The 24,879-nt window shown below is 41.6% G+C and overlaps 1 protein-coding gene across 3 annotated transcripts; it reads left to right on the top strand.

The window, feature by feature from the left end:
- Window positions 1-1,824: 1,824 nt before the first annotated feature.
- cdk12 (cyclin-dependent kinase 12) lies at window positions 1,825-16,682 on the top strand. 3 transcript variants are annotated; one of them, XM_044050191.1, is made up of 15 exons: window positions 1,825-3,780; window positions 4,705-5,385; window positions 5,884-6,069; window positions 6,163-6,302; window positions 6,402-6,572; window positions 7,303-7,492; window positions 8,675-8,731; window positions 8,935-9,036; window positions 10,260-10,337; window positions 10,432-10,548; window positions 10,648-10,779; window positions 11,224-11,447; window positions 12,420-12,842; window positions 14,366-14,822; window positions 16,262-16,682. In XM_044050191.1, exons 1-14 carry the CDS (start codon window positions 2,615-2,617, stop codon window positions 14,791-14,793), a joined length of 4,095 nt encoding a protein of 1,364 aa, XP_043906126.1. In that variant the 5' UTR covers window positions 1,825-2,614; the 3' UTR covers window positions 14,794-14,822; window positions 16,262-16,682. The 3 variants fall into 3 exon arrangements, with proteins under 3 accessions (XP_043906126.1, XP_043906127.1, XP_043906125.1); XM_044050192.1 differs by lacking the exon at window positions 16,262-16,682 and having other exon boundaries at window positions 11,224-11,435; window positions 14,366-16,055; XM_044050190.1 differs by lacking the exon at window positions 16,262-16,682 and having other exon boundaries at window positions 14,366-16,055.
- Window positions 16,683-24,879: the final 8,197 nt, after the last annotated feature.

The following is a 24,879-nucleotide window of genomic DNA, read 5'->3' as shown; positions in this document are numbered from 1 at the left end:
GTAAACACTAAATCTACCAATCAAAAGTCTTTCAAGACTTTTTTATTATATGTTTATATACTATATATGTTCTATATCTCTGGTTTCTATATGTTGTACATGAATACTTTTTCAATAAAAATAAAATAAAATAAAATGTTTCTATGTATGCCCCACATTGTCCTCCCCCCACCACTGGAAACATGACCACGTGGCCTAATGGATAAGGTGTCTGACTTCGGATCAGAAGATTGAGGGTCCGAGTCCCTTCGTAATTAAGAAGCTACCGAATGAGATACTAACTGTTCCATTAAAGCTAATATAATTGTTCACAGATGTCATAATCTTCCAAGAGCATCTTCTTTCCTGACACTGTCCCTAACCCTATATTCTCTCCAGATAATGCATTACTAATGCATTACTCTATTTACTGGCTTCAAGAAAGTCTCCTGTATTGCTGTCAATTAAGACATTATCATAATATGTGCAAAGGCCTCGATATTCAACAACATTTGAACCAGAACTGCTGTGACTTCACATATCTCAAAACAGATGTTAAGTGAGCACAGTGAAATTTTCCCTTTGTGAAACAAACCTTTGCCAAACAGTCAGAGATCCAAGAGAAGAACCAAACACACTGATTTTATTTTCATGAATGAGGTTTTGATGACACGTCATACGCTTGTTATTGCAGTTCACCAAACAGCCAAATGAAACTATTGTCACACTGTATTTAGTTATTAGGTTTTTCCAGAGTTGTTAATATTTCCTTTAAGAACAATAGTTTGTCCAATTCATGCGGTATATACTTCCATTACAATGAAGAGTACAAGAAATATTGCATGAATCCACCAATATGAGTCAGTTTTATTCAAGTTATCTTTCTATTGCCTTTGCAATGCAAAGAAGAAGTATGGTGCACTTGATATTCTGCAGACTGAACCTGTTTGCTGGGTACCTACAAGAAAACTGCAAACAATCTCAAGAATAAATGCTATTTTAGCTTCCCAGTTGAATTATAACTTTTGTTTTGCTGAGGCAGTCGTGTGTTTTACCTCCTTGTTATCCAGCCTGGTTTGCATCAGTACATATCACCTACTCTATTGCCGCGTCTTTCCTGTTTCCTAAAACATGTCGTGTCATAGCCTAATGCTTTTGTCTTTCTCTTTATTCAGCTTTTCGTGAACAGTGCAATTTTTAATAGCACTAGAGATGAAGAAAATCAATCATACAAAAACAACCATGTTTTTATAGGTGCAACAGACACCTCCAAATATATAAAAAAGAGAAATTTAGGGCTTTAAATAGTCTTTAAATGGCCATTTTGTATGGGTCAGTCCTTTCATTGTTTTCAAATGGTGTGATCTCATTATTAAACCAGCAGATGCTGGGTTTTCAGACTTTCCATCTTATGGCCAATGGTAACCTACTTGAGGTGTATTAGTGCCACCCACCCATGTTGAAGTGAGGATTTGAGTTAACTGTTTAAAATAATCAACACCTATTTTGTCACACATTGTCTAATTCTAGAGAGTATTTTTTATTCATATTCTTATACACATATTTTTTTGACACGGATTAAATCCTATAATCTTACAATAATATAAACGATTTACAAATATCCTTGCTATAGTTTTAGAAGGTCGTGACTTAAAAGTAGTTTAATGTAAATGTGTAACTCAGTCCAATGTTTTACTTTTTCAAATAAATATATCTGTAAATGTCCAATATTGTTTTGCGTCGTGTCGCGCCACCACGAGCACGGTGGGCGGGCTCTTTGACGCTATAGGTCGTTGCTATGACACGCCCGAGATTGACAGCACCCCGGCTTCCGGTTCATCTCGCCGTGCGCAGAAGTTGCCAGTCCAAGGAGCCACAATGGCGTTTGTAGTCTCCTTCAGATAGGGCTGTGGATCATATTAAATCCACCATCATCGCCCTAAATATAGGCCTGGTTGACTCCCAGAGCCATTGATAATAAACTGGAACATCTACTGCACACGAAAATATGATGATTTCTAATCAACATTGAATTTATAGGGGATAAAAGTTACATTAAAAAAGGAACATGTAAACAGTAACAACCGGGTCAAGTTTTCATTTTGTTCGAGCGTCTTTTAATGAAGGCACTTGCTTGTTTCTGATACCAAAACCGTAGTTCTGTGGAATAAAAAGCCTCCTTTACTTAACTTGGCACCGGACAAGGACAGCTTTCACTAAGGGACTTGATTTTTTTCTTTTCCTTTTCACGAGCCAGCTCGCTAGCTGGTGAGCTTTAGCTAGCCGTGCTAGCTAAATAGATATGGAAACGACACCACAATGCTCCAATGTTTGCCTGGGATCTTTTTCATTCACTGACTAACTGCAAGTACAAAGGTTACAGCAGTGGAAAATCACGGGGGGAATTTGTCTGCTTTGAGGAACTATGGAGGCGACCTCGACGGAATGAAGAGCCGTTGAGGGGGACTGGACGTGAGCGGCCTGGTGTGTATGTTTCATGTGTTTTCTTTTGCTGCTTTTGCTTAGTAACACTTCAGTTTTGGGCATTTGGAGGTAGTCGCTGACCTCCTGTGAATGAACTGCCGGGACCACCGAGGCCCCAAACGCAGGAGAAGTACCGACGCCGGCGTGAGGTATGCCTGGGTCGGACCGACACCATGGGACCAAGAGGAAGTCGGAATCTAGCGTCGGCGGTGTGTCGCACCAGACCCAGGCCCATACCTCTGCGGGAGACATGACGAGCAAAGGTGGCAAGGTGCTGTTAAAATCTCCAATGTCCTCTTCAAAACGTAAAAGGCATAAAACATCTAAACATAACCGGTTATCCTTGGCGGCACCGGGACCTGAAGATTACACCCTCTGTGATACTGCGCCTCCTGGTGTCAATACATTGAAGCCTTTGGTTGAGTACGACGATATCAGCTCCGATTCGGACACTTTCTCGGACCCACTGCCTACCAGGTCTGCTGAGAGAGGGGGCTTGGACCGTTTGGAGCCGTCGGCAGACTATGCTGAGGACGAAATCTCAAGAGAGGGGGGCGATAAAGGGAACAGGGGGCACAGACATCCCCGGAAAAAACCCAAGGACCCTAATAAGATCACAGAATCCGGAAACGGGGAACGTGGGTACAAGAAAAAGAGTAGCAAAGACCGCGAGAAAGGGGGTTCTGGTAAGAGCAGAGACAAGGCTGCTCCATCAGGCTCATCATTTAAACGCCAGGTGCAACAAGAAGTTGAGTCAAAACGTGGGGAGTTGATCATCTCTCAGGTGCAGCCTGCAGCAAGTGTAGGTAGTACCACCTCCTCCACGTCCTCGTCTCGCAGCAAGGAGAGCAGCCGCTCAGGGAAGACGCGCAAAGACAAGCAGCAGCGCAGAGAAGATCGAGGGGAGGGCAGTCAAACCTCCTCCCAGAGGAGCCGGGCCGACAGAGGCCACCGGAAGTCCTCCAAGGGCCACAAGTCGAGCCCTAAGGGCAAGTCTACAGGCAGGGGCAGCCCTCGCAGGAAGACCACCGGCTCTGCTTTGTCTCCCAGCCCTAGAAGAACAGCTGGCAGTGAAAGTCCACTGGGCAGTGGATATGTTCAGCAGGGAGATGACGGCTACTCCAGGCGGAGGATAGCCCAGCACAGCCCCAGTCCCTATGGGGATATGTCTCGCCGCAGCCGACAGAGATCAGACAGCCCCTATGGCAGCAGACACCGGTCTTCCAGCTATGAGAGGGATAGCAGTCCATACTCAAGGAGACGATCCATTAGCCCTTATGGTACTCGCAGGTCATCAAGCACCAGCCCCGTGTCTCGGTGAGTACACATTGAAAACCCTGAAGTAAACTGGCACCCACACTCAGACATACACACTCACATGGGGGAAGTGAAGAATGTCAGAGGCCATGTTGAGTATTACTTTGAACAGAAGACCAAGTTAACGTGCAAGCCCTATCTAGTTAACATTTTGCATTAGCCTGCAATGCAATGCATCTCAGTGTTTTGGGTTTAATGCTCATTGCATGGTGAGGTTAAAGTCACAAGACCTGTTGAAATTGCAGAGCCCTGCTCTCTTTAGCCAACTGTCAACTGAAAAAGAAAATGGCTGCAGGAGTTGCAGGTATTAGCTGACAAGTCAAAAAGCCAGAGGGTGAGAAGCAGAAATGGTGGAGGAGATAATGAAACAGTCTAATTTCTTTGAAATGTCAGGAAACCAGTCATAGTGTACGCCTTTAATTATTACAAAAACCCTCAGCACCTGACGAGGTGAGAACCTTTAACCATGCATTTTATAGTAAATAAGGTGGGTTTGTGTATTATACTAGGTTTGTATTGTCCCCAAAATTCCCACTTGATATTTTTGATTTAAGAATAGACCATAGTTTTTCTTTAGTGTGAACTGACACCCACAGAATAATAGAGGAAGTCTGAGATTGACTTTTAAAAATTTAAGTTGTCTGCTTATTGAGTTTCTGTATTCTCTGTATTGTTTTGATAGCAGACAGGTTCACCGTTTAGGTCACTGTAAATATTTAAAAATCTAATCTGTTACTTGGCTCTTCAGGCAACAGCTGTTTCTGTCTTTGCTTGGTTTTCATTAGTCAAGTCAAGGGCCTTTTAGTTGTGTGCTGAAGAGGGCTTTTCAGCTGACGCCCCCCTCTGTAACCTGTTATCTGACTTAGATTCTCAAATGTATATGGACTTGTACATGAAGTGTAAATAAGTGTTTGTTTTCTTTAGACGCTCCAGGAGTCGCTCCCCTCTGCAATACTCTTCCTCTCGCCGTTCCTCCTCTCGTTCCCGCACTAAGAGGCATATGTCTTCTGGAGCAGGGGCCAGTTCCCACAGCAGCCGGCCAGCTAGCCGCTCCCCTAACTCCTCTCGCCTGCCACTTAACTCGAGCCTGGGGGCAGAGCTGAGCCGCAGGAAGAAGGAGCGCCAGGCTGCAGAGGCGGCTGCTCGCGCCAGTGCATCACCCCTTCCATCAGCACGCAAATCTACTGTCCCATCTTCCTCACGGCCTGCTAAAATCGAAACTCCACAGCCAGAAAAAGAGTCTGTGGCAGTGACAGAACCTCAGCCTCCACCACCTGTGCAATTACCCCAGGATGTTCCTAATGCCGAAGATCAGGTTACTCCGCCTGTGCCCACTTCATCTTCCTCCTCTCTTCCACCACCTCCTCCGCAGCCCTCTCCTCCTGTGCCGCCTGGTTCTACTACACAGGTTCCACCACCACCACCACCACCACCACCTCAGACAGAAACAACTACCCAGCCACCTCCGCCCTCCACCACATCTAAGGCCAAATCGCCAGCTCCAGTTCCCTCACGCAGCCCTGCTAGACCGACTCCTCTCCACAAAACATCAACTCTGCCCCCGCTGCCTTTACCACCTGCACTGCTGGGAAACACTCAGGACAGGTGAGCATGTATTCGTGTACAGGTTACACAGTAGGGCCACATGTGTGAACATCATGTGTTTTTAAATACTAAATCACTCACAAATATTACTTTAATCTAAAATAACATATATATTTTTTAAGTAAGGGATTTTTGTTCATTTTCAAATTACAAAATAGTTAACAACACATACCTGGATCAAAGTGATAATTTGGTATTTGTGGGCACTCCACTTTTCCCCTGACTCATACAGGTGTAGTCATGACATGCACAATGCTCCTGTGAATTCATGTTCAAAGTTTACACTCTTATCTACTCAGTTGATTTGCTTGGTTTCCCCCTGCATGGGTGATTTGGAGAATATTTTCAAGTGGTGCACCTACTGATTACCATATGTTTTTATATATATATGTGTTTTTATATATATATATATATATATGTATATGTATATATGTGTGTGTATATATATATGTATGTATGCTTTTGTCTAAAACCTTTCTGTATTTTTTCCCCTCTCAGTCCAAAGAAGTCCACTCCTCCTCAAAGGCAATCCAGGAAGGACAGGGAGAAGGAAGTCCGCAGCCGGCCATCACTCATCGACCTACCTTTGCCACCCACCCTAACTGGGAGTGACGCTTCACCCCCACAGTCCCCCATATGTCCACCTCCTCCGCTGCCCCAGTCAGCCCTTAAGAAGAGACCAAAGTCAGTTTCTCTTTTATCACTTACCCACTTCACTCTGCCCTTTGTTTCTCTGACATTGAGTCTAATCTTTTTCTTTTTCTTAATGGTTCCCAGGATTTGCTGCCCACGGTATGGTGAACGCAAACACACCCAGAGTGACTGGGGGAAGCGCTGTGTGGATAAATTTGATATAATTGGCATCATAGGGGAAGGCACCTATGGTCAAGTGTACAAAGCAAAGGACAAAGACACTGGTAAGGGAATACTGTCTTGAAAGCAGTCACTATATTAACATGTTATAACACAAGGCTTAGAGAAAAGGGTATTCATGTAATTGTCTCTAAAATTCCCAGGTGAGCTGGTAGCTCTGAAGAAAGTGCGTTTAGACAATGAAAAAGAGGGATTCCCAATCACAGCCATCAGAGAGATCAAGATCTTGCGGCAGCTCAAACACCGCAGTGTTGTCAACATGAAGGAGATTGTCACCGACAAGCAGGATGCACTTGACTTCAAAAAGGACAAAGGTGAGAAAAACAAAAACTTGTGCAGTTGTTACTGCTGATGACATCACTTTGTGCTCAAAGATGATACTGTGCATTGTTATGTGTCATGATGGGGTTGCAGATATTTTGGATGGGTTTCATTTAGCTTTTAGATTGAACAAAATTCACAACAAAATCAATTAAATCACGGGCACTGAAATACCCGGAGCTTAATTGAATTTGTTAATGTTGCACTGTGTAAATTGCAGTGTGTATTCGAATGCAGACTTTTCTACTTATAAATGTTATTTATTCTTAGAGGGTTTGACACGTTGGGGGTTAATTTGCAACATTTAAAATCAGGTCTGTTTTACCTGTTTCTCCCCCAATAAACTCTGCCTGTGTAAACATGTGGTGTTAAAAAACATGCTATACAATTATAAACTTTTTAATTTAAGAGATAAAATGTGATTTCTTTTTTAAAAGACATTTTCAGCTTAGTCTTTTTTTTCATTCACTAATATAAAACCAGGACTAAATATTGCAGTAGAGTTTGGCATCAGATGAAACTGCTGTGGTGGTCACAGTATGTTTTCTGCTTCATGTGATTTGATGATTTATTTACCATCTTTAAGTTTACATAACATTAATACTGTAGCTGGCTATTTTAATTAAAAGTTAATGGTTTCAGAGTTCTATTTCCACTTTTCATGTTTCCCAGAAGTGTGTGCGCAGTTTCTGATTTCTGGACACACTATCCATTTAATTTTAGGCGCTTTCTACCTGGTGTTTGAGTACATGGATCACGACCTGATGGGCCTGCTGGAGTCGGGCCTCGTCCAGTTCTCCCACGAGCACGTCCGCAGCTTCATGCGACAGCTGATGGAGGGCCTTGATTACTGCCATAAGAACAACTTCCTGCACAGAGACATCAAATGCTCTAACATTCTGCTCAACAACAGGTAAAATAAAAAACATGAACACAGTCCATAAGGAGAATGTGTTATGGTATTCTTGATGTTGCATTTTTGACCACAGATTGTTTGATCTGCTTTCACTGCAGGCTACATCTATAATATTAAGTTTTAATTTGAAAATGGCCTTTTTTCAAACAAAGATCTGCAGCTTTACTAAACAGTCAGGTACACTGTGCTAGTTGGTGTAAACAGACCTGACTTCTCTTCTGCAATCATTTGTATTGGTTGATTCAGTTGATGGTTACTGATGAGAAGGATTTCCTTTTTTAGACTGTGGACAAACTGAAACTTAAAGTAAAACATACTTAATATGATCAACTGAAGTTTTTTTTTATGTTCACAGCTGATTACAAATAACATCCCTGGAGTTGGGGCTTGATAAGACTGGAGTTGTGTAGACAACATGCATATCTGAAGTGGATGTGTTTTTAAAAAAAACAAAACAAAAAAAAAAACGTCATTGGATGTAGCTGTAGTTATCATCTTGAGGAAGTTAACAGAGTATCAGCTTTGAAGGATAATTACCACAACAACTTAGAATTTCTTAGATTTCTGCAGTTTCAGTGCAGCTGCAGTCTGTAAATATGGTAAACTGGAGACTTAAAAGTAGGCGAATGCCAAATGTGATGATAAGCCCGCAATTGTGTTGTGCTGCATCAGCAGCAAAGTCAATTACAGTGCTTCTTATTTAATCGAGTGCGTCAAATAACCGCAACGGAGGAGTACAGCAACTTTGTTTCACAGATGGTTCTTCTGTACAATCCTGCATCCAAACTGCAAACATTACAGGAATGCATGAGTAAACCTAGCTAAATGAGCTGCAGAAGCTAAAATGTTAATAATGAAAAGAAAACAAAATGTGGATCCCAGAATTTAATGAAGCCTTTAGAGCCACATTGTAGTTTGCTCACATTTACTTCCCTATTGTACAGCTGCACCATTTGCAAAAATAAGTTTGTCCACTGTTATGGCGTTTACCTTCACAAGGTGCCATGTACAAGATACAATATTAGTGAACTAATTGGGATAAAATGTTAAATTTGGAATAGACTGTATATTTTTTTCATGGTTTGGATACTCAGAAGTTTGTATTTGAGAACAGAGCATGTTTTCTCACACTTATGTGTTGATTCAACTCTGACTTTTATTATGTATTTCTCTGTACAGAGGTCAGATCAAACTGGCTGACTTTGGTTTGGCCCGGTTTTACAATTCAGAGGAAAGGTAAGAGAGTTTTATCATTTCCTGTTTGTCTACATGTATTTGCGAATTTTTGCAATATCTCGATTTGATTAGTGATTGGGCCTAATACAATCATTGTCCACTAGATGGTGCTGTCTCCCCATCATATAGGCCCTTGTGAGTAAAAGCTCAGATGTTATGAGTCTCTGAATGTCTCTCTGCTGTCCCTCTTTCCTTGCCCTCAGTCGACCATACACTAATAAAGTAATCACACTATGGTATCGCCCCCCTGAACTGCTGTTGGGAGAAGAGAGGTACTCTCCAGCCATTGATGTTTGGAGCTGTGGGTGAGTATGGCACTGTGGCACATATGTATATTCATTTACAGTTATACGGTCTTATTTTACACATGCACTTCATATGTATATATATATATATATATATATATATATATATACATATCTACATATCAACAAAAATGGGATTTCGGAATAGTGGTAAATGTCATGGTTTGTCTGTAAAACGTTCCTATTTTCTCAATAAAGGAAACCTAAGTTAAGTGTTACCTACTAAAATACATATTATTGGGCGCTATCAGCGAAAGCGAGTAGTGTGTGCAGACGACACGTACCGTAGCAGAGCAAAATATGTTTGTTTCTGTGTTTTTTTATTTTATTTTCATGCTGTGTACGACCGCTGCTACTTAATTATTATCCGACAGTGAGGACCTGTGTGAGTGTGTGAGTGAGTGAGTCAGTCAGTCAGTCAGTCAGTCAGATGATAATTAATGATAATAATAATAATCATCATATAATATAAAATATATTTTTTAAAATAAAACTTTGTTAAAAGATTTCAGTGTGTGTGTTCAGTACTTTTTGAACACATCTAACAATACCGTGATAATATTGATAACCGTGATAATTTTGGTCACAATAACCGTGATATGAAATTTTCATATCGTTACATCTCTTATATATATATATATATATATATATATATATATATATATATATATATATATATATATATATATATATATATACACACACACACACACCTGTTAATGAAGTCATTCGCTTTGCAGTGCTGCTGTAGTTTTATGTAGGGTTTGCCTTTAAAAGTCAGCATAAAAATAAACTTGTTAAAGCTCTACATGTTCCTCTGTACTCAATAAAATGCCAGGAATATTTAGTGTAAAGCCATGGATCTGCTGTTCCTGCAAATACTACAAAAATGTGCTGAAAATAATGAATTAAAACAAGCAACAAAAAAGCTGTTGGTGTTTTTACTTTAAAAAAGAGACAAGACACGTTGTGGTTGTAAAGATAAGAGCACTGATGACCTGTTAAACAGAGCTTTGATGCATTGCTGCAGCAGCGAACACACAGACGGTGTGGCTGATGCAATTAAATTTTTTTTTTGGAAGATTGAGATTAAGATTGAGAGAGCCCATAGTGGAGTCATGGGTTGTTATGGGTATACCATATGCTTGAGCTTGTTTGCAGAGCACAAGAAAGTAATTTTTAACTTTTCTGAATGCATCTCCTCATATTCTCTCATTCCTCAGGTGTATTCTGGGAGAACTCTTTACAAAAAAGCCAATTTTCCAGGCTAACCAAGAACTTCTACAACTGGAGCTCATCAGGTACACTGACACAACAAGAAGTAATACTTTTTTGTGGCAACCACCACACCTCGATTTCCTGACCACTGACCCTCATCTGTGGTTTTTCCTCCAGCCGTCTGTGTGGCAGTCCCTGTCCTGCAGCCTGGCCCGACGTCATTAAACTTCCCCTCTTCAACACCATGAAACCCAAGAAGCAGTACAGACGGAGACTACGGGAGGAATTTGCCTTGTATGTTGCCATGCGGTGCTTCACCGAGGCTGCTGTGATCAACTCTATTTCTTTTTCTGCATTTTTTTAAAATCTACCCCCGCTCCCTTCTCTGTACAGTCTACCTACTCCTGCACTTGACCTGCTGGACCGAATGCTGACCCTTGACCCTGCACGGCGCTGCACATCAGAGCAGGCTCTTCACTCTGACTTCCTGAGTGAAGTGGAGCCTGACAAGATGCCACCACCAGAGTAAGTCACTAATGACCCGCGTTACTATCAGAATATTAGTGCTTTCTGCTAGAGCACCTAAGAATTAAAGTTCTTTATCAATCCATGAGCAAAACTTGAAATAATAGTCAGTAATGGTATAATAAGGTATAAGAATATGTATATGTAACACATTAGCAACAGGTGTTTATATATGAAATTGATCATGAAATAAAACCAGGACAAGAAATAAAATAAAAAAATATGATCATTACAACAAATATGAATGCACTGTCATGTACTGAATGGTTCACGTGAATTAAAATGACAAAATAGTTAATAAAACAATTCTGTCAAACTCAGATTAATCCGTGTTTTAAGAAAATATCAAGGTTGTAAAAATAATTGCACACTGGATAGTTTTTGTTGCTCATGTCATTTCTGCTGTTAGTGAGTAAGTTCTCATATTTATTTCTTCTGTCCCAGCCTTCCTCACCATCAGGATTGTCATGAACTGTGGAGTAAGAAGAGGCGGCGCGCACGTCAGAGTGGGCTGCCCGAAGATGTGCCTGTGCCCAAAGTGCCCCGTAAAGATGCGACAGGGACATCTAGTGGAGAGAACAGTCGGCCCCAATCGAGCCCAGCTGCAGCCCCTCCCCCTCCACCAGGAAAACCACCCTCCACAGCAAACTTAGAGAGTGAGTTGTCAGGTAACAGATAAAAATAACAGCACCGCACACAGTGTTAATGCACATGTATGAAAATTGAGCACATTAATGTAAGGAAAATCTGAGAAAAATAGGGAATTGCATTCATATTAGGGCTGCTTAATATATCATTACAGCACTGTCATCATGATGCCAGCCTCAACAATAGTCACACACCAAACCCTGTGATGTCAAGTAAGGCAAATGAACTCAAACATGTCATGCTACATAATTTTGAAGCTTGATAAAACAGGGAAAACTCACAAGGTTTTTGTTTTTCCATGACTAATTAACAAGGTTTAACAATTTACTCTTGATTTAAGGGTTCTTGTACGCATAGAGTTTGTAATTGCATGATGTCCATCCTCTGCATGCACGACGACCAAACCAATCACAATCAATCTGGATCATTTAATTATTCAACCTAACAATCAAAGCAGGTCTAGCCCCCCCCCTCGTCAATGACCACAGCCTATAATGGCCATGGAACAGGAAACAGAAAGTGAAGGTTTCATTTACAAACAGAAATGCAGCATCTGTGTTTTTGACAGGGTGTGCATCTTGCTTTTTGAATTGGAAAAGTACAATGCAAACAAAGAAGAACCAGCATTCTTTCTGTTACCTCAGTAGTTCTCAGATCTTCAGAAAGGCAGGAGTGTGTGAAGGAGTCTTCAATTTGTTACAGTCCATGAGATGTCACTTATTGTACTCTGGACCTGTAAATTACAACTGTAGATGGAAGAAATAGGGAGGACAGGGCGGCCCAATAAAGTTCTCTGACTAGATTTGATCTGGGGATGCTGCTCTTCATTGTTGGTGTCCTCATGTCTTGGGCTCACCTTGCTCTACCTAAATAAACCGTTGCACTGCTTGGAAGTGAAAACCACTTTTGAAAGGTTTGTTTGTTAGTTTGTTTTTACTTAGTACTGCATTTTCACAGATTGAACTCTTGGCTGTGTGAATGAATGTGTTCAGGCCTGGGAGCTGTTGCTGAGCAGTTGAACCAGACAGAGATGGCAGTGCTGCTGAACCTCCTCCAGGGACAGACGGACCTCAGCCTGCCCCAGGTAGCCCAGCTCCTCAACCTCTCCAATCCAGAGACTCTCAGCCAGACGCTGTCTGCCCTCAGTGAAGCATCCGACCACCAGGGGGCTCAAGAGGACCAGGCCCCGGCTGCTGCAAGGCCCCAGCCCCCAGAGCCGCCTCCTGAACCCCAGGAGCCTTCACCGACATCTGGAGACCCGCCACTCAGCCAGGAAGACCAAGCAAACCTGCTGGCTCTCATTTTGAGTCAGATCATTAAGCCTCAAACCGAGGAGGAAGCTGATGAGAGCAATGGCGTCCAATCAGAGGAGGCACTAACGCGCGGTTCATCCGCCTCTACTACTGATCGCAAGGGCAAGTCTGGGTTTAGTCTTTAGAGGATGGGAGAAAAAGGGGAGACCAGGGTCAGATGAAAATTACTGGGGACTGCAAGAATGAGGAGAACGGGGCAGAGAACCGAGAGAAAATTGCCTTAGTTGTGAAATTCAAGATTCCTACATACAAATTAATTATAGTTTATGTAATGAGATCAGCAAAATGAGAAAAATAACCACATTGATTTGGCTATTAGACTTATACCTTTCGTCTTTCCTGTATTTATCCCAGACATTCCTAATAAAACACACACCATTGTTTTTCCTGACACAAACAAAACACACAAACGAAAAACCTGGAGAGAACATCTTTGTCTAGTGTTTGTCTTCATGTGACCCTGGTAACCAGTCAACGGTTTGGTTCACATGGGCGTCTCTTACTGGTGTACTCAATAAACCAGGAGAAAGTGTAGTTTATTTCATGTGAGAGACAAGAAAAGGTTCACACTGTATCCCCACCTGCCACGTCTGTCTCTCTTCCTCATTTCTTCCTCACAGTCTTTGTTTCTGTATCTGTCCCATTTCCACATGTTTTTTCTTCCTCACTTCATTCTCATTATGAAGCAGGTGTCATGGATTCTTCAGTCAAAAGATGTTGCTTTAAACGGTCTGTAATGTCAGCCTTTTTATGAAGAAAGTCTAATAAATTATCAAGTGGAAATAAATGTTTTGAATCTTTAGATGTCACCTGCATGTGTTTCTTTTACCTTTTTTGGTTTGGTTTGTCACACATTCTTTTTTTTGTCTTCAACTCGTCACTTTAACTCTGATATTAGTTAAAAAATGTGATTAGCAAGTTGAATAAAACGGTTGACTCTGCTGCTGATGCTGGGATGGTAAAGGTCCTGTTTTTTCTGGTTATTTATCCTCTCACTGTCTCTGAAACCATCTTAGCCTTGGTCTTAACTTGCACTGATGTGTGTGATGAGTAAACAAAACCACTAACCTGTTAGTTTCTTTTCCTCCTCTTTGTAGTACTCAAGATCCTCCTATGTCAGTCTTTCTGTTTATTCAGCTGTTCATGCCACTCCTAAGTTTCTCTCCTTTAATTCCCACAATTTTACTTAGAGAATTTACTTTTACTCTTTAATAAACCCTCAATCAGTGCTGATCAATCACTTAAAACTATCAACACTGATTCATTTGACCCGTAATGTTGCATATTTTGTTCATATAATCTTAATACATTTGGTATGTGACATGCGGTGTCTGCGCACAAAGTTTGGGTTTAAAAAAGGTGAACTGATTGCAATAATCATGACAGACATCTTAAAAGTCCTTGCAGTTCTAAAATGTGCTTCATGTAAGGAGGCACTAGAGAGGTTTGACCTCCCCCTTGTGGTCAAGGCAATAACATCAATGTAACTCCATGCGAGACAGAACTACATACGCATGTTCCTTAACTGAACAGGAAACAACTTAGATTAAGGGGTTCTGTTAAAGTACTCCATCACTACATGCTTTGATACCTAACGCTTCCTCTATCCTGTTTGGCCTCTTCAGATGGAGCCTTGCCGAAAAGGAAACAGCTTGCCGCCAAAAAGGTGCCTCCATCCAGTGAGCAGCGTCCACCTTCTCCACCTGGGCCACCTCCATCCACCCTTCTCCTTGGAAATGCTCAGCAGGACCGTCCGGATACCCAGCCCAGCCAGGACATCAGTCCTGCGGTTGCAGCCGCCTTGCTCCAGCTCATCTCTCAGCAGGACTCAGAAGCCGGGGGCTCGCAGCACAGAAAAATCCCCTCTCCGGCTGTGGACACTCTGGCCCGGGGAAGGTCCCCGCCACCTTGGGCAACAGACTCTCCACCTAAAACGTCTGCTGCAGCTGAGGCCCCAGCAGAACTGGTGACTGCTGCTGCTCCCACCACCACCACCACTGCACAGTTCCCCAAGGACCAGGACCTCCGTTTTTCCCATGGAGCTGCTCGCTGACGCTCACATCGCTGCTGAGATGGAACCAGGTAACACGAGATGAGTCCAGCAACTGTTGAAGACTAAAGTGAAAGACGGGGGGGGGAGTGTGCAGGTAGTAGAAGTTGATTTGAAGATTCTGAATGTCTGAAGGAAAGAGATGAAGGGCTTTTTCAGGTATGGCCATGAACACCACTGCCCTTTGAACAAGCTGTCGTGTTGTTTTGCTGGGAGTGTTGGGACCTGGGGTTGGTCTGACCTTAAACGGCCCAGTTAAGGACAGTCACCGCCTGCAAATCCCTTTTCTCTTTCCTCTCCACTGAAGGTTTTGACTTATATGAAGTTTATCCTCCAAACTGAGTGCCATTCAGCCGCCGGCACCCCGCTTTGAAAGCAACTGTGATCTCTGATTTCTCTGCTTTAAACAAATGATTGTTGTGTCCACTGCAGTACCCACTGTTAACAAGGTTATTAGTGTTTTTTTGGGGGGGGGAATATCGTCATTGTCTTCCCCTCTGTGATGGAGTGGCGACTATGACGGTGTTGTTGAGTGCAAGCTGAAGCTGAAATGAAATGAGTTGTTAGATATAAGGCAGTGGAAGATGCAGGTGCACCTTATGTGCTGGTGAGCTCCCCTGCTTTCTGCTTGTGCCTCCTCCTGTGACCCCAGCAACCCCTGAATGATCTTGGCCTAGGGGGGGTGTTTTGGGTTAAAATTTCTGCTTTTGATGGCACCTACAACAGTGTACATCTGCAGGGACTGCACATTTATTATTTTTTACCCAAAGTCTATTCCATGATGTACTGTATATTCCATCTGCTATCAGTCCGGCTGAACTACAACATGTCGCATACATATAGGAAACCTCTCTGTCGTAACAAAACCTGAGCCTGTAGTGATCCATGTTAATGTCTGAAATTTAAATTACACTACTACATTTGTAACACATGCTATTCTGCAAGGTGAAGTGTAAAACTAGAAGGAAACATACACTCAGAAACTTGACTCAAAGCCTCTTGTAAAGTGTCTGCCCGTCGCCCTCCCTGCCAAGTTGTGCATCAGAAGCTTTTTTTTTCCTTTTTCTTGGTGCGATTATTTTCTACATAAAAGAATGATACTCGCTGAAAAAAAAAAATGACAACGGTCCACACTTCTGTTTCCATATTTTGCTTTGGAAAAGGAAAGTTAGGGGGAAACTGGTATCTGTAAAAAGAAAAAAATATTTTGTAATATGTGTATTCTTGGTTCAGTTTAATTAAAGGAAGCTGTGTGACCAGTTGAATCATCTCCTCTGGCGTTTTCTGGATGTTTCTCTGAAGTGGCCACTAGATGGTACAGGCATTCACTTGGGCTGAAGCTCAGGTCTTGGGGAAAAAGGCCTCAGTGAAGTTGAGAATTGGCAGCACAAGCCAAGTTGCACATCAGGTTTCTAGTTTTTCCTCACTCTGAACATCTGGTAATTCGTGTTTGCTCATTTTCATTTCACAGGTAAATTGGGACATTACGAGCAAGGAAAATCATTGAACATGCAACAGGCCCAGGTAAAATGAGCAGGCACACAACATTGAAGCACAAAAAATAATGAAGCTACGAATGTTTTTTTGTCTGCTTTTATGATTGGAGAACATTTCAGAACAGTCATTATAATGATAAAATATCAAAGATTTAAAGTCCAGCTCAGCAAAGTTGAAGAGATCAGATAATTGTGGTCTATGGACAGAAAACGTCAAATACGCAGACATCTTCAAATCATGCGTTGTGTCAAAGTATATTTGAATTGTGTTGAAGGGCTGTTTCACCCATTTGTGGTCAACTGAAGAGTAAATCAAACATTTACGATGCTCCTGTGTTTGTTTAATTCACATTCTGTTACAGAGATGGATTAAATTTGACCCATTTTATTTAATATTTTTATTTTTTTATTTTTTATCTTTTACTCATAAAACGTGTTATACTTGACAGAAACACAGCGAAGAGCAGTGTAAGGCTTTTATTTTCTTTGAAGGCGGTCACTTTGACGTCAACCTTTTGACCGTTTTATTTATTTTTTTCAGTCCTAACTTACTGTGAGATAAATGTCTCATTCACACAATTGACCCACTGTCAAATAACATTTATCTTTGGAAATTAGTAAAAAAGTAACCCTTTAATATGATCATGTTATCTATATTTATTTAAGGTAAACCGTTGTTTCAAACAAAATTTGAATGTGGTCAAATTATAACTAGAAGAACGCGTGTTTGGAATCTCATTTAAAACACTACACACGCACACATGTGGCAGAATTAAAGGCCGCTCTATTTCATTGTGAAATAGTTTTTTGTAATGAATTGTTTCCTGTACACTGTCTCACATTTAAAGTACATCCCCTGCTGTAGAGTGAACCCAGTCAGACAGTATGACAAAGTGCTCCCTCTGCATCAATCTAATTTTATGTCTCGATTCCTTCACCCAGTCGGTTTGATCTCTTTATGAAGATCCTGACAGGCAGACAAGGACCATAAACCTCAGATTGGCAAAAGACTGGATCTCTGTGAGTGTGTGTGTGTATGCACGTGTGTGTTTTTGTGTGCAAGGATTGGCCTCCTGCACACACAGACCAGTTCCTCTCTTGGCAGCCTTACAGAGCCGCTTACCCCTCTGGCCCACCAAGCAGCTGAGCCCTCTGGGTGAGAGAGCCTTTCAGAGTGGAGGCAGTGGGAGGCTCACCTGCCCTCTAGCACAGGCCCAGTGTGAATGAGATGAGACGCTGCCGTCTGTATGTGTGTGTGCGTACATGTATGTTTCTGTCTGATGCTTGTGCCTGTCGGGACTCCAAATAATAGTGAATGTGCCCGCAGGGAGTTTCCACACGAGAAGTAGTGGGCAATGCCGGTGCCAAGTCACAGAGACTAGACGAATAAATCAGGATTGAAGAGTGAAGAGAGGGAGGTGCACGAGGCTGTGCCATCAATCAGAACGGCACCTTATGGGGAATGCCCATAAATGTGCCATGCTGCCAGTGCAAAGCACGTACCCGCCGTGGCAGAGGCTGGCAACGGCAGCATTTTAAAACGAGAGCCTCCATTTTGGATGCCGTTGCTTAACCGTCAGCGACAGTGATTCTGGTCGACTTCCAGACAAAGAGCGCGTTGATTGACAGTCCCCCTTTTCTGTCAATTCATGCCAAATTGTATCCATGAAAGGGTATTTTTGCATCAGCACTCGGTCCAGTTATTTCAGTCCCTGTGTAAGATGAGGAGTTGGAATCTAAAATGTATGTTGTCATAATCTCAGAGGTCGGAGAACCTTTTCCTTCCCAACCACGTGAAACCTGGCAGCTTGGAACAAACGGCAGCTCCGTGGAAGAAAAAAAAAAGTGTGTAAAATGACAAACGCAGCTCTCGCATCACACAAAGGCCACTTAGGAATGTGTATATCCTTATGCCTGGATGCACATCACCCACCAGACAAAATCCAGTTAGTGATTTATAACCTGGCTGAAGTGGACAGCAACCTTTAGGTCATTTTTTTTTAATACGTTCCATCTGTCCGTTTGTCCCGCACTCGTAAACGCTGTATCTCAGAAATACCACGACGGAAGCTGTTCAAATTTAATGGAAACATTAGCTTGGACTGATTAAATTTTGATACTGGAAGTTCAAGGTCAACGTGACCTCACAACACAGTTTTGGCACCAGGTCTAGAATTTGTATGCTCATGCCAAAACACTAGGTGTGACGGTTTCTATCAGCTGTATCTGCTGATGATCACCTTGTAAACTGTGGTAGTACCATTTGCGTCAGTAAAGACACCAAAAACACGAATAAGTATAAAAATAAGAGCTTATTTTTATAATTAAGTTTTCTTTGCCACAAATAAATGACAACACCAGTTTTGGCTGTGTTATTATAAAGGTCCGTATGGGCACAACATTTGTGTGCAATGCTAAGAAAATACACAATCTATTTTACTGAATTCCTTCAAAGTCAGACAAGGATTTAAAATTGACAGATTGGTAGAAACACAACATTTGTCACAGGGAATAATGTAGGAATCTGAATTGAATCTGAGTTTGTCTAATCTGGTGCTACATTTGAATTTGGCAGCAAATGGTCAGAAAGCACAGAGAAGATGACAAGTGCAAACGGAGAAGATGCGACTGAAGGACGACCGTGTAAAGACGACAAACACTGAGAGGCTGTTGAGGAAAAGTAAGCAATTTCCACTGAAACACTGCAGAACAACGCACGCTCTTTCTATAGAGTATTTAGATGAAGGAGTCGAGGTTGAGATTTATTAACTCGGCACCATGTTAACATTCAAAACTGCACAGTGCGAGTGCGAGATGTGACTGACGCAGACAAAACATAACTGTGGATTCAGCAGCTGAAGCACTCCATAAATTCCATCATTCATTTTTATTGCGTTCAACAGTTACTGTGATAAATGACTGTATTCTTTCTGGAAAAAAAAGGATGTAAATGTCTTCGTAGTTAACTCTTAAGCTGCACATTTCGCGTACCTCAATGTCCAGATATTGTAAGTCATTTGTGCGCGCGTGTGTGTGTGGCAGCTTGTTTGTAATTGTAAAACTGGGACGCTCTCGTCTCTCTGAGGTGTTCTATACGGTTTGATGTTGAGTTTGATGACTGAGGCTGTTTGATCAGTGTGTCTGTGTGTAAACTCAGTGAGGGGACACTGAGACTCCCACAGTCCCACACATACACTTTATTGCGCAGCTATTCTTCTTAGGACACCACGTGGACTTCCCTTCATTTGGACAGTCTAAACCAGAGGTCTCAAACTTGTGGCCCCACTCAATATCAAGTCATGAGTTATTTCTGTATGTTTCTATTTTCATTGATAGGTTCATTTTGTATCATAAATACATTTATTTTGTCAACTGTTTAACGTTCCTTATCAAAACCAACACATTTGTTTTGAAAATCTGTGAGATATCAAAAATATCATTATTTTGATATCATTTAAGCAACATGAGCTTAAATATTGCCCACCCTAAATAAACTGTTCGCCCCCTACTGGCCAAACTAGACACTCTGTGGCCCCCAGGTCATTTGAGTTTGAGATCCCTGCTAAAACAAAGCCTCATCCCTAACCTTAACCATAACATGTTTATACCTAACCCTAACCTTAACCTTAACCAGTTCCTTATAAATGAGGCCCTGTCTTGTTAGGACCAGGTTTTGGTCTTCATAGCACTTTAAAATACAGACACAAACACAAAAACAGTGCATTATGTGTAAAATAACACATAATATCATATTATCAGTGTTTTTTCGGCCTTATATTTACTGTATTTCACCTCTATAGTCAAACCGCTTGCTAACAGAAATCTTGTGTCCTGGGCATAGCAACAAACTGTGCTGCCTTCATCAGATCCCTCCTTTTTTTGTCTTCCATCAAAGAAAAAAAAAGAAATTTAATGTCAGTCATTTCGTTTATGGCTACATCTTTATTTATGAAAGATTTGGAAATTGATTGACTTCATCCCAGCAGTGATATATGCTTTACTGCTGCAACAGCATGCTTTATTGATGCCATAACACCATCTCCATTTCTTCCCAGTTTATAGTTTTGTGAGAAACTGCTGTCGCACACAGTCGTCGGTTCTCGATTGCTCAACAGCAGCGGGACCAACTGAAGAGTTTTTAGGATTGGCCAGTCGACACAGATGTGTGCGACTTTTATGTAAAGTCACCGGTGCCAGGTCATGAAACCAGAATAATCACTCCTTTAGTATAAATCCCACCTACGCTGAAGTATTTGCTTTTATCTTCTTCATCAATAATCAATAATAGAGGGGGCTCAAAACAAAGATTGTAGTCTTTCTCTGACCTTACAGTCATCTCTGCTTGAGCGAAACACTCATCACCCTCTCTGCATGATGCTGCACTTGTGTGAACCCAAGCACTTTAGCATCTCATTACTGATTCAATTCAGTGAGGTTAGTGAACAAGGAAGCATTATTGTCTCTCTTTCCCCTCTTTCTGCCTCTTTAAGGGCAGAGTGGCTGCTGGGAAAGCAGTGAGTGAGGGGAGGCTGGTGGTGGAGGTGGTGGTGGGGGGTGGACGGGCCCTGCAGGACCATTTGTGCTGAAGCTCATTTGCGCAGCGACACTTAATTGGCTACAACAATTAATTAATGTGTTGGAAAGTTGGCACAAAAAGTTCATTTAAGAGGGTTTTAATAAGCAATTAGAGGAAAAGCAGCGAAGAGGGGGAATTACTGGAGAGGAAAGAGAAAAGCAGGAATGGAGTGAACGTCTGGCCACTGGGAGAGAATGTGTGTGTATGTGTGAATACGAGTGTGTGCATGTCCTACTGTAGCTGCATGAGCTGCACACTGCTTTGTCTCGTCCACTGACCCTCCACTTTTGTAAAGCTGATGAGTGATTAGGTGTCATTATAATACCATTATATCTCTTTCTGTGGCTCCTACTGCTGTTCTTAAGTGGACTTGAAACCCATGGTGCCCTTACATTGTGTAAGTGTCAACCCCGGTGGCCCCTCCTGCCCCCCCTGTCCCCGCCCCCCCGTGCCTGCCTCTTGTCCCGGCGCCCGGTGTAAAATATCGCATGACTAATGAGCGGAGCAGGTTGGAATCCTGGGGAAGATGTCCTTGGAAGACGAATGCATTTTCAGCAGAATAATTAACTTAATTAACAAATTCACATGCATATTCATCAGCCTATTAATGTCTACTCCGCGCTGCTTGATGAGCAATGCAATAATAACCGTTTCATTTGCATATTTGCGTTCACACTCACACCCTTCTCCAAATAATCAAAAAAAGGAGAGGGAGAGACGGTGTTAGAAACTTAAAAGGCGAGCAAGTCACTCGGCTTCACACTGTGTCTTGCAGGCACTTTCCACCTACAATACACACGGATGTGTGTGTGTGTGTGTGTGTGTGCGTCTTTGCTGTTGAGCTGCTACTTAAAGGTCCAGTGTGTAAAATCTAGTTGAAATTATTTTCACTTGCCAGAAATCGATGGTAAAATAATTATCCATTTTTATCACCATTGCCTTTTCATGACCCCACAGTGAGCCAGTTAACTGTACAGAGGCTGCCATTTTGGGGGCCCCCATGTTTTTACAGTAGACCATATCGGACAAACTAAACATAGATAATAGACAACATTTACAATAACAACACTTTTACATCTTGTCACATGTTAGAAAAGGAGTAGGCAGAAGTATAAACTCATATGTACTTATACCCTATACATTTACAGCATTTTTATACAATGTTATGTATGTTCTCAGTACAACACAAGAATACGTCTGGCTTTAAATACATTTCCATTACCGTCCTGGATTAAACTGCTCTTCTTCATCCTTATATTTACTTTATTATTTAAAATTTGTATTTTCTATATTCTTCTAAACTGTACAATTAATCTGTTAGACCATTCCATAATTTAACCCCCGAGATTGAAACACACATACTTTTTAAAGTTGTCCTGGCACAGCTGCGTTTTTTTTTGCTGTTCTTTTCATTTCTTGCTGTTTTCTGGAAATTTTAGGGCTCATTTGTGTGGTCTCTGTATCCTTAGTTGTATTTATTAATCTGATTGCCCTTTTCTGCATTATATAAATTGGTTGTATAACATATTTTTCATCTTTTGAGTCTTGACGCTAACCGAAGGCTAAACTGTATACTCTATGTTGTCCAGTACACCTGGAAGGAAAAGGGTGAGGTGAGGAATATTAAGCTGGAACATGCAATTTAAATATGTCGCCAAATGTTACACAATGTACCTTTAAACCAGGCTGGAATAGTGTGCTACACACCCCCCACTCATACACAAACTCTCTCTCTCTCTATCTCTGACTGCCTGCACCTCCAGCCTCTCCTTCCAAAAAGTCACTTCTTCTCTCCACTTCTGCACACTCCTTCCTGTTTGCCCCCCTTATTTTTATTTATTCATCCCTCTCAGACTCTGTCTGTAATTTATTTATTTACTTGTGTTTGAAGTTTGCCTCGTCTGCCTGTCAGTGTTTGTGTGTGTTTTAGCTGGAGAACTTGTATCCGTGTGGCTGGTTGTGTGAGCACTGCACATGGCACTTTGTGTTTATTTTCCCCCCTCCTCGGAAACCAAATAAATGTGAAATGTTCATGTTTTTTTACTTCCTTGATTTCTGTTTATGTTTTAAAGGTCTCGTAGTTTGCCTTTGTCTTCCGTACAGGATTTGTATTCTAAGTCGCTGCAGCAGCAGCAGCAGCAGCAGCCTCTGTGTCTCTTAGCTACTGTCACTGATGAAATGTGTGTGTGTGTGTGTTTCCTGGGAGGCTGTTAGCAGCTCAGTCTTTCATCGCTGCGTGTATATTTGTGTTTATCTCTTTGAATTCAACTTGTACTGTGTCACTGATGTGCCGTGTATGTGTTTGTGAGTTCCTCTCCAATATTTGAGATGACAGTGACGAGAAAGAGAAACGTGTGGGTTGCATTCAAACCGGATGAGGGGCGACTATGTGGGTGTCTTTCATTCCTCATTTGGACGGGGGTGGTGGTGGGGGGCACCACCAGTGCATTTGTGAAACCTTGTGTGTGTGTATGTGTGTGTGCTGCCAGCTTGTGTTCAGACAGCAGCAGTTTGCGGAGCGAGAATTAAAAGTAGGGAGAGATGCCAAGTGAGTCCCTGGAGACAGATACAGGGGACAGAGAGAGAAGAAAGAGGAAATAAAAAGGATTTCACACACACACACACGGATAGATAGATACATACATACATACAAAGAAAGTATAGTAGTTGCAGATACAAAGCAGCATACTCACCTTAAGAGTCGATTTTCAATGAGGTTTATTTCTATTAACTTGATAGAGTTACATAATTTCAAAGTTTGAACACTAACCTTGAACTAAGTCTAACCTTAAACCTAAAACCCTGTCTAAAGCCTGACACACAAACACACAGAGGGCAAGAAAGTGAAGACGAGCCAAAATGTCCTCACTTTCTGTGGATTAAGTCTTGGTCCTCACAAAGATATACATACAAGTATACACACACACACACACACACTTAGATTGAGATTGACTCTCTGTCCACTTTCTCACTCCTTCTCTTCTCCTCTCAGCCTGGTGAGGTGACACCACTGTGTGCAGTGTGACACTGAGCTGTCACCTCCCACTCCCTGCATCACACCTCTGCCCCCTGCTGGGCCAACCCAGTCACAGCACCCAGACACCCTACCGGCCTCTCCTCCTCCACACTTTAAAATTCTCTCACACTCACTCACTTGAACTTTTACCATATTATTTTTTTTTTTGGACTCACTTTTTGACTTTTAAATCTATTCATAAAAAAATACCTCAAATGGAAATTTCTCAAAGGAGGTTCTGGTTAAAAAAATGTAGGTGAGCAGTTGCTCTTCTTTGTGCCTCTGTGTTTTGTGACCTCTTAAAATACATCAATGTCTTCTCACTATTTTTGCTCACATTCAGCTTAAATCTACAGGTCCTCCCAAACAGTAATTCTTCTTTTTTTAATTAGAATTTCTAATATGATTAAGAATTAAAAGAGTAATAGTAAAAACCTCTGCAGTATCACACCGATTGCTATTTTTTATGTCGTGTAGCGACACATATCTTGGCATTAATTGCACATCACCTGCAAAATGTATTTGTCTTGCACCACCTGTTTATATAATAAAGAATATTTAGATTGTGGTGGCTAAAATCCCTTTGTTTTGTACTGCCACTTACACTTTAAGGACACTCCGTTAAGTTTTAAAGGACAGTCATTACTGTGAATTTTGATTAGATATTCTCCAGCAGATCTTTCTTTCCTCTTTCTTTTTTAGCAATTAATAAATACATGTTTATGTTCATAATTATTCATTTTATCGCATATGAAGCAAGATGAGAAGACAAATAACTGTTCATCATCTAGACATACAGCGTGTAACACATGGGATGTGATTTGTACACACATGCAGCTCAGAACGCCAAATCTGAGGGAACGTTCTCAATCTTCACTTTGTTTCCGAGTCATTTAGAATGAAAGTCATGCGGATAAATCAGGTTTTTGGATGATCTGTTGCACACATTGTTGTTCATTCAAGGCCTTTGGCATTTTTTTTTAGGTGTCATGAGGCAGCAC

This window comes from Solea senegalensis, linkage group LG19, assembly GCF_019176455.1.
Source record: "Solea senegalensis isolate Sse05_10M linkage group LG19, IFAPA_SoseM_1, whole genome shotgun sequence".
Taxonomy (NCBI): Eukaryota; Metazoa; Chordata; class Actinopteri; order Pleuronectiformes; family Soleidae; genus Solea; species Solea senegalensis.
Note: the sequence above shows the minus strand (reverse complement) of the source record. Positions and strands in the feature narration are given on the sequence as shown.